The 9,063-nt window shown below is 49.2% G+C and overlaps 1 protein-coding gene and 1 long non-coding RNA gene across 3 annotated transcripts in view; one reads left to right on the plus strand and one right to left on the minus strand.

Moving 5' to 3' along the window:
* Nucleotides 1-6,163, minus strand: part of LOC115063060 — an 11,759-nt gene extending 5,596 nt beyond the window's left edge. The window contains exons 1-2 of the long non-coding RNA XR_003842939.1: nt 6,114-6,163; nt 5,796-5,891 (exon numbers count right to left, since the gene is read on the minus strand). This is a non-coding gene — a long non-coding RNA (uncharacterized LOC115063060). The remainder of the gene's footprint in view (nt 1-5,795; nt 5,892-6,113) is intronic.
* Nucleotides 5,138-9,063, plus strand: part of Glt1d1 (glycosyltransferase 1 domain containing 1) — a 73,581-nt gene continuing 69,655 nt past the window's right edge. For both annotated transcript variants that reach the window (XM_029533656.1, XM_021187139.2), the window contains exon 1: nt 5,138-5,316. In XM_029533656.1, the coding sequence (XP_029389516.1) occupies nt 5,249-5,316 (68 nt within the window). In that variant the 5' untranslated portion in view covers nt 5,138-5,248. The remainder of the gene's footprint in view (nt 5,317-9,063) is intronic.

Genomic DNA, 9,063 nt, shown 5'->3' on the forward strand with positions numbered 1-9,063 from the left:
TTTTTTTTTGAGACAGGGTTTCTCTGTGTAGCCCTGGCTGTCCTGGAACTCACTCTGTAGACCAGGCTGGCCTCAAACTCAGGAATCCACCTGCCTCTGTCTCCCAAGTGCTGGCATTAAAGGCGTGCGCCACCACGCCCAGCTGAGGTTTTCTTTTGTTTTGTTTTGTTTTGTTTTTGGTTGGACCTAGGTTTTATAAGAAGGCTGGGCAAACCTTGAGGAGCAAGCCAGTAAGCAGCATCCCTCCATGGCTTCTTCACCAGCTCCTGCCTCCAGGGTCCTGCCCTGTTTGAATTTCTTTCCTGGCTTCTTTCCACGAAGGGCTACTATGTGGAAGTGTAAGCCACATAAACCCTTTCCTCCCCAACTTGCTTTTGGTTATGGTGTCAAATCACAGCAACAGAAACAGAAACTAAGACATTTGCTATCTAGTACTGTTTTAAAACACTGACAAAGGTCAGGTGGTGGGCTGATCTCTGTTAGTTTGAGGCCAGCCTGGTCTACAGAGTTCTAGAAAGCCCAGGCTACCCAGAGACAGAGACGCTGTCTTGAAAATCCAAAACTGCTGGGCAGTGGTGGCGCATGCCTTTAATCCCAGCACTTGGGAGGCAGAGGCAGGCAGATTTCTGAGTTTGAGGCCAGCCTGGTCTATAAAAACAAACAAACACACAAACAAAAAAAACTAACTAGTGCACTGAGCTTGAAGCCAGCCATGAAACCCTGTCTACAAAATACTTACACAAATACATATTTTTTATAGAGAAGTCAAAGAAACAAGTATATAAGTTGACCGGATGTGCAAGCGGAAGGCTTCAGGGCGTCCTGATTCTTAGATTCCTGTGCAGAGGATACAAGGAGTAGAGCCTGCAGCTGAGGGCTCTGGGGGGGTGGGGTGGGGGTGGGGGTACGGAGCATAGTCCAGAGCCTGAAACAAGGTCCACGCAGTCATCACCCTGTGAACAGGAGGATTGCTGTGAACATGGTCTAAGATCCGGAAAACTCAAACACACGAAGGAAGGAGTAACCCATTATGACCAAGAAGGTGTATGGCAGGGGAGGAGGGATGGTGGTGGGAGCCTGCTGCTCCCTGGACAGTCTGTCAGGAAGCACAGTATGAGAGGAAATAGGATCAGGTTATAAAACTCAAGGCCCACCGAACCCCGACCCCCACCCCTCCTCAGCCCACTTCCTCCATAGAGGCTCCACTTCCTAAACGTTCCCCAATCTTTCAAAACCAGCAACAGTGCCACCAGCTGAGGATCAAAGGTTCTAAACCACCAGCCCGTGCAGCAGGACCTTTCACATCCACAACAGTGGTTTTCTTAGGGCAATGGGATTGTATGTGATTTTTGACTCCTGCAAGAAGGAGGTGAACGTGTTCACAAATATCTACCACCCTCCACTCTTCTGCTTTTTCCCCTCCCTTATTCATTCTCTCTCTCTCTCTCTCTCTCTCTCTCTCTCTCTCTCTCTCTCTCTCTCTCTCTCTCTCTCTCTCTCTCTCTCTCTCTCTCTCTCTCTCTCTCTCTCTCTCTCTCTCTCTCTCTCTCTCTCTCTCCCTCTCCCTTTCCCTCTCTCCCTCCCCCCCTCCCTCTCTCTCTCTCCTTTTCTGTCACCCACTACTGCACACTCATACATGCACTCACACACAACGACCCACAGCCTGCAAGCCTGCAGAATCTCGGGGAGGAATAATGACAGAAAAGCTCAAAGTTCTTGATATCAACAGACATGTGGCTGCCTGGCCCATAACGAGCACAAAAGAAACACACACACACACACACACACACACACACACACACAAACAAGTGTTGATTTTTTGGTTGGTTGGTTGGTTGGTTGTTTTTTTTTTGAGACAGGGTTTCTCTGTGCAGCCCTGACTGTCCTGGAACTCACTCTGTAGACCAGGCTGGCCTTGAACTCAGAAATCTGCCTGCCTCCGCCTCCATGCGCCACCACGCCCGGCTACAAGTGTTGATTTTTGACAAGAGCCACGTCTGAAGGCAGCAGACTCTCAGAGTTCTCCTTACAATAGTCTATCATCTTTTCTGGATTGATGAGAAAACGTTGTGTTCTCCCCAGTGCTAGGAGCTAGGAAATGACCTGAGCAAACATTATGATCGAAGAGAAAACAGATTTTTTCCCCCTTCGCGTACATTTGAAGAGCCTTATATTAGAAGCAGCTAGAGTAGTATCAGCAGCCTCCCCTCCCCCACAATAATTTCTACAGTTCCTACCGTAACGTATTTGCCCCCGGGCCCTTCTCTATTACCTACTTAAGATGATCATATGAGGCCCCGTGAAAAATGAGCTCATTGGCCATGATACTGCTTATGGCTTTTCTTACTTTACCAATGAATTAACGGAAGCCCTGGGCCTGACCAAGCTGTGGGCCCCAAAAGCTACGTCAGCCTCTCCTACTTGATGGGACACCTTTATTCCAGGAACATCCAATGTGAACTCAAGCCTAGCCAACCCACTTACAGTGTATTGGCTACAGTGAAGACTAAACTTAAACATCTTTTTGTTTTTTTTTTTCAAGACAGGGTTTCTCTATGTAACCCTGGCTGTCCTGAAACTCACTCTGTAGACCAGGCTAGACTTGAACTCAGAAATCTGCCTGCCTCTGCCTCCCAAGTGCACTCTAACTCTTAAGCTTTATTCTTTAGAACCCTAAAGAATAGGGTTCTTCTGCCTAGGGGTAGAAAGGACTTAGGTTTTTGGTTTGTGTATTTTGGTTTGATTTCTGAGACAGGGTCTTCCTATGTATTCCTGGTTGGCCTAGAACTCACTTTGTAGACTAGACTGGCCTTGTGCTCAAGAGTTCTCACTGCCTCTGACTCCAAAATGCCAGGACTAAAGGCATGCACCATTCTACCAGCTTCAATCCTACTTTTAAAACATACCTTTGATAGGGGTGGGATGGTGCTGGCGAGCACCTTTAATTCTAGCACTCAAGAGGTTGTTGATCTCTGAGTCTGGACTACAGAGTTGAGTTCCAGGATGGCCAAGACCTTGTTTCTCAAAAGACCAAAATCAAACCAACCAACCAAAACAACAAAACAAAACAAAAATCCATGTCTTTAATCCCAGCACTGGGGAGGCAGAGGCAGGCAGATCTCTGAGTTTGAAGCCAGCCTGGTGGTCTATACAGTGAGTTTCATGACAGAAGTCCTACATAGTGATATCCTGTCTCAACCAAACCAAACTCAAAACGACAAGAGTCTAGGCAAGTTACCTATGCTGGCCTTGAACTTTCTACTCTCCTGCTTTAGTGTCTTGACCCAACAGGTGGGTTTATAAGTGTGTGTCACCATACGTAGCTTGCACCAACTGAGATCATTATACATTTTCTTCTGTACCTCTATAGACAGATTATGATCGCAGAGGTGACCTCAGACCTCCCCTCCCATTTTCCTTCTGATAACCAAGCTTTGCCGAGGGTGACAGTGCGCACCACACACTCAGCCTTTGGCCAGCTTCCTTGCAACCTCAAAGCACTCATTACGTCATTAAGAGAACACCATCAAGGGTCCCCTGAATTTCCAGAAGCATGCCTGAAAAAGGAGATGAGCTATTCTGAGGGCATCAATTTTCCTCCTTCCTTCCTTCCTTCCTTCCTCCCTCCCTCCCTCCCTCCCTCCCTCCCTCCCTTCCTTCCTTCCTTTAGGAATGTGAATGTGTGGGTTGAGCTATGGCAGACAAAAGACACTGGGAAGACATCTCCAGATCAAAGATAAATTCTGGGAGGCTGGAGCAGAAGGGTGCTGCTGTTCCTGCTGAGGATCTGTGTTTGAATCCTAGAACCCACATCAGACAGCTCACAACCACTCCAGCTCTATAGGACCCAATAACCTCTTCTGGCCTTCACAGGCACCTAAACACACACACACACACACACACACACACACACTAAAACTTAAAAAAAAAAAAAAAAGAAACGAAAGAGAAAGCAAGTCCTCTTAGTCTTTACTGTGGAGAGAGGGAAGGATCAGGTGATTCTATGATCAAACAAACAAACGAACAAACAAACCTTCCCTTGCTTCCTCCCTGTGAATGGGTAGGATAGTGGGTCCAGTGTCCCCCTGCAGAGCAGGCTTTGCCCATTGACAATCAGAGGCCAGTGTGTTGAGAAGCTGGACTGGGAGGAGGCTACTCAAGGGACCCAGGCACCTACTCTTTCTTCTTCGAAGCTGTTAGGGGGTTTTCAAGGATGGGAAGAGATTAATTTCAGGGGCTATGCCTGGAATATTGGTTCTATAATATTGATGGGCTTTAAATACTGCACACGTCTTTGTAAAACGCCATGAATTCACCCAAAATGTCACATCGTCACAAGACTGTCTCTTCCCACCCTTCCTGCTGAGGTGTATTTAGTGCATGAGGCTTTGAGCCCTGGGCTCTGCACAAACCTGACTTCCTAGCCTTACACCACAGTCCTCGAAAACTGCCTGAGGCTGCGGATGTGGCTCAACGCCTGGAATAAGAGTTTAGCAAGCAAGAAATCCTGGGCTGATGGGTGCCCTCCCTTTCCCTCCCTTCCTCAGAATCTTGTGGCTGGACTTCAACTTACTGCAATTCTCCTGCCTCAGTCTCTGTATTCCTGGAACTGCAAACCCGCACCCCTGAACCCAGCTCCGTTAACAACCTTCTCTATTTTGGTTCTCCATTCTATTTCTCTGAAAGTTCACAGAACTTAGTTCGGGGATGCCAGGGTTTAAGGAAGGACAGACTGCCTGCATAGAGTCCAGGGCATCCTTAGGGTCTAGGGTCCTCTCAATGCAGAGTGAAGCTCAAGTCACCTCTCCATGTGTGGTCTTGTACCTACACCTCACCTGGTCCTAGTCTCTGGGGGAGCAGTCTCTACATCAGCCACTGTGTTAGATGTAGGAGCCCAACTCAATCATAATGAGGGGAGACACGGGACAACCTATGTTCTTGGTGCCTGTACAGTGGACACTCTCCCCCCACCCCCCATCTTTCTGAGCTCGTGGCTGCCTGACACCTGGTCTCGTGACCCCCCCACCCCCACCCGCTAGTCTCCTCAGGTCCCCTAGGCCCCCAGCTCTCCCTTTTCCCTTTCCTTCCCTTCGTGTCCCCTCCTCTGCCCTCCCCCTCCCTCCCCTCCCCCCCTTCCCCTCCCTATTCCTTAACCTACGGGCTCTGCCTTGGAACAGCAGGCGGGACTGAATCCGCCCCTACCCCGCCGCCACCTGGGCCTGGTAGCCCAGTTCTTGGCGGTAGCGACATGCGGCTCCTGTTCCTGGCAGTACTGAGGCCTCACACTGGCAACGCGATCACGGCTGGGCGCCTACGGTATGTTGCGGGGACCTGAGCATCCCTCGCCTGGGGATGCCGGGCTGGGCCGGGCGCCGGAGCTGCGCGTGCACAAACGGCCGGGTCGTGGGCGCAGGTGCCGGCGCGAGGGGCTGCAGCTCTGATCCCAGCTGCCTGCTGCTCTGTCTGGCTATTGTGAGTGCCCTAGGACGCCGCAAAGAGGCCGCCTGGGCCAGCGCTGGGACGCGGGGTGGTGGTGGTGGGGAACCAGAGGCTCAGCAAAGGCCTCGCTGCAGACTTGGGCTTTGGGCAGAGTGGCCTGGGATGAGAAGCGGGGACCCACGTGGCTGGAAAGAGGCAAAGACTCCCGGTGCATCGGATGCTCTAGCTCGTGCGGAGATTCAGGGTCCGAGTTCCGTGGCTGCTGCCACCCCCTCCCCCGCGCCCGCACTTCCTACCTGGTTCCCTTCTGAAAGCTCAGCTTATTTTATTAGGCCTTTTTTGCTTTGTATGTTTACCTGGGACGGAAGCCTGGAGCCAGGACAAGGCAGGGAAGGCGGGTCCATTCACCTCTGGCCATCTGGTTGCCTGGATTAAGCCGGGCTGGTCTGAATCTTTGGAAAAGCAGATGCTTATGTGCCCCGTGCTTACTTTGCTCGCTTCCCGCCCCCCCCCCTCCCTCCCCTGCACTTGCTTCAAGACGTTTCCCAATGGCTTCCCCCTCAGTTGGTCTGTTTCCTCATCATGGGAAAAAGCCGTTGAGGCTTCAAGCTAAAAAAAATGTTACATTTCCTCTCAAGATCACAGTGAACAACCAAAGGAGGGCAGATGGTTACCTGAAGTTCCCCGGAGCAGTGATAGTGTGATTGTGTGAGTTTCCCTTCCCTCTAATTCAGTCACTCTTTGGGCTCTCTGTGGGCTGAGCTCTTTGCAGTAGAAAAGTGCAAGTCATTTACAAGGAGAGTAAACACAGGGGTAAATCATTCCAGGGTGAGAGTGATTGGGACTATGGAACAAATAAAACCTTCCTGGGGTGTGGCCAACTTGATAGAGTGTTTGCCAAGCAAGCATAGGTGAATCCCCGGGTTCCGTTCCCAGCAGTGCATAAACCCAGGAGGTGCGGTTGCACACGCCACCGCCCATAACCCCAGCCTTTGTGGGGGATGAAGGCCGGACGATCAGAAGTTCAAGGACATCCTCTGCTACTGTCAGCTTCCAGCTACTTGAGATCCAACCAAAGCAAAAACCAAAGCAATATAACCTTTGCGTTGGAGGGGCTCCGTCACGTGATAAGGTCCAGGCTGGGCTCTCCGCAGAAGGAGCATGTAAAGCTAAGACCAGAGGGGAAGCACCCACAGGTCTGGAAGAGGTAACTAACAAGAGCACAGGTCCTGAGGCCAGTGTGAATGTAAGCTGTTCCAGACACAGAAGGTTGGCGAGACAGTCATCCAGCTGTCTTGTGCACGTGGCAAGAGGAAGAGATTGTATTTACAATTACCATTTAAACATTAAGCACCTCAAGCTAACATTCGACTGCGTGGGTGGGACAGGTCCAAGATGCTCCAGAATGACTTGATCATGGATGAATGAAATAGTAGAAAATATGCCCAAATGTATTCTACGTGCAAAGTAGAATCGATCGCCAACCCGGATGTTTGTATGCCCCTCCCAATGGGGGAAGAGGGCTTGGAGGATATGTGCCATTCCTAGGGGGAGTGTATGTGGTTAGGAAGGCCTTGGTGGGCTTAAAAAAGCTCACATCACCTTGGAATAAAGTTGTAGACTCAACAGAACAGTGATTGGCTGTAAATGATCCCTACAGAATATTTATTGGGTGATGTCAAAGTCTGAAGTTGACCTCCTCCTTATACTCCCACCTCCTGTTCCCTTCCTTTTTTTTTTTTTTTTTTTTGTTTTTTTGAGACAGGGTTTCTCTGTGTAGCCCTGGCTGTCCTGGAACTCACTTTGTAGACCAGGCTGGCCTCAAACTCAGAAATCCGTCCGCCTCTGCCTCCCAAGTGCTGGGATTAAAGGTGTGCGCCACCATGCCCGGCTCCCTTCCTTTTTTTAAATCATTATTATTTTTATTATTTTTTTTATGTGCATTGGTGTTTTGCCTGCAAGTATGTCTGGGTGTGGGTGTCAGATCTTGGAGTCACAGACAGTTGTGAGCTGCCATGTGGGTGCTGGGGATCGAACCCAGGTCTTCTGGAAGAGCAGTCAGTGCTCTTAACCACTAAGCCATCTCTCCAACCCTTTCTTACATAGAGCAAGCAAGGGACAACAACAAAACACTGAAAGGATTTCTCTTCCCCAAAGTAGTCATAGAAATCCGAGCCCTCTTTCCCAGAAAACAACCATAAAACCTGAAAATTCTACCCCCATTCTTTTGAAACTGGCCATAAAGAAACTCTCTGCTTGCAGCATGGGAGCTGAAGTTCCTAGACAAACATCCCATCTCCAGGTCTGGGAAGATAGCTCAGGGAATAAGAGTGCTTGTTGCCAAAGCGTATGGACCTGAGTTCAAATCCCACCACCCATGTTAAAAAGAGGAGTTCAGGTATAGAGGGGAAAAAAAAGGCTCAAAGATTAAAAGCACACAGTTTTTGCAGCAGCTACGTCTAGAGTCTCATAGCCACTTGTAAGCCAGATCCTGGGAACCCAACACCTCCTTCTGGCCTCACATACCATTCCCACATAGACATATACAAGTACACAAGTACACATAATTTTAAAAAAAAATATATATATATATATATATATACATATATATATATATACATACATATATATAGTCAGGCACAGTAGGATACACCTTTAATCATAGCACTTGGGCAGCAGAGGGAGGTGGTTCTCTGAATTTGAGGCCAGCCTGGAATACAGAATGAGTTCCAGGACCGCCAGGGCTACACAGAGGAACCCTATCTTGAAGAACAAATCACTAAAGTTTCTATGAGGCTGAGTAATTAGAACTTAGTGATTCCGAGTCCTTTAATTGGCTTGGTGAGGACTGGTGGTCATGAATCAGGGCATCACAGCGTAAGCCAAGGCAGCTAATATGCTGGAGTCAGGGTTGGGCATGAGGCTGGAAATAGGGGCAAGTTTTTTTTTTTTTTTTGTCACAAAAGGCCAAGAACAGCCATAAAATGAAGGTAGTGTTAGCTGTAGGATGGCAGGTAAGAGGGACTGAGTCTGTGTCTCATGCGTTTTAGAAGCAATGGGGGCTGTTGGTAGAGTGCTTATGGCTCATCTGGTAGAGTGCTGTGGCTCAGGTGGTAGAGTGCTTGTAGCTCAGTACTTGTGGCTTAGTTGGTAGAGTGCTTGTGGCTCAGTGTGCTGTGGCTCAGTTGGTAGAATGCTTGTGGCTCAGAGTACTTGTGGCTTAGTTGGTAGAATGCTTGTGGCTCAGGGTGCTGTGGCTCAGTTGGTAGAATGCTTGTGGCTCAGGGTGCTGTGGCTCAGTTGGTAGAGTGCTTGTAGCTCAGAGTACTTGTGGCTCAGTTGGTAGAGTGCTTGTAGCTCAGAGTACTTGTGGCTTAGTTAGTAGGGTGCTTGTGGCTAAGTTGGTAGAGTGCTTGTGGCTCAGTTGGTAGAATGCTTGCTTAGCAGACATTAGGCCTTGGGGACCATCCCCAGCATTGTGCATAACAGGTATGGTGGTACACGTCTGCGATCTGATCAGCACTTTGAATGCCGGAGCCTAAGGATCAAAAGCTTATGGTAATTCTCTACTAAGTAAAGAGTTCGGGCTGGTGAGATGGCTCAGCGGGTAAGAGCACCCGACTG

This window comes from Mus pahari, chromosome 23 (assembly GCF_900095145.1).
Source record: "Mus pahari chromosome 23, PAHARI_EIJ_v1.1, whole genome shotgun sequence".
NCBI lineage: Eukaryota > Metazoa > Chordata > Mammalia > Rodentia > Muridae > Mus > Mus pahari.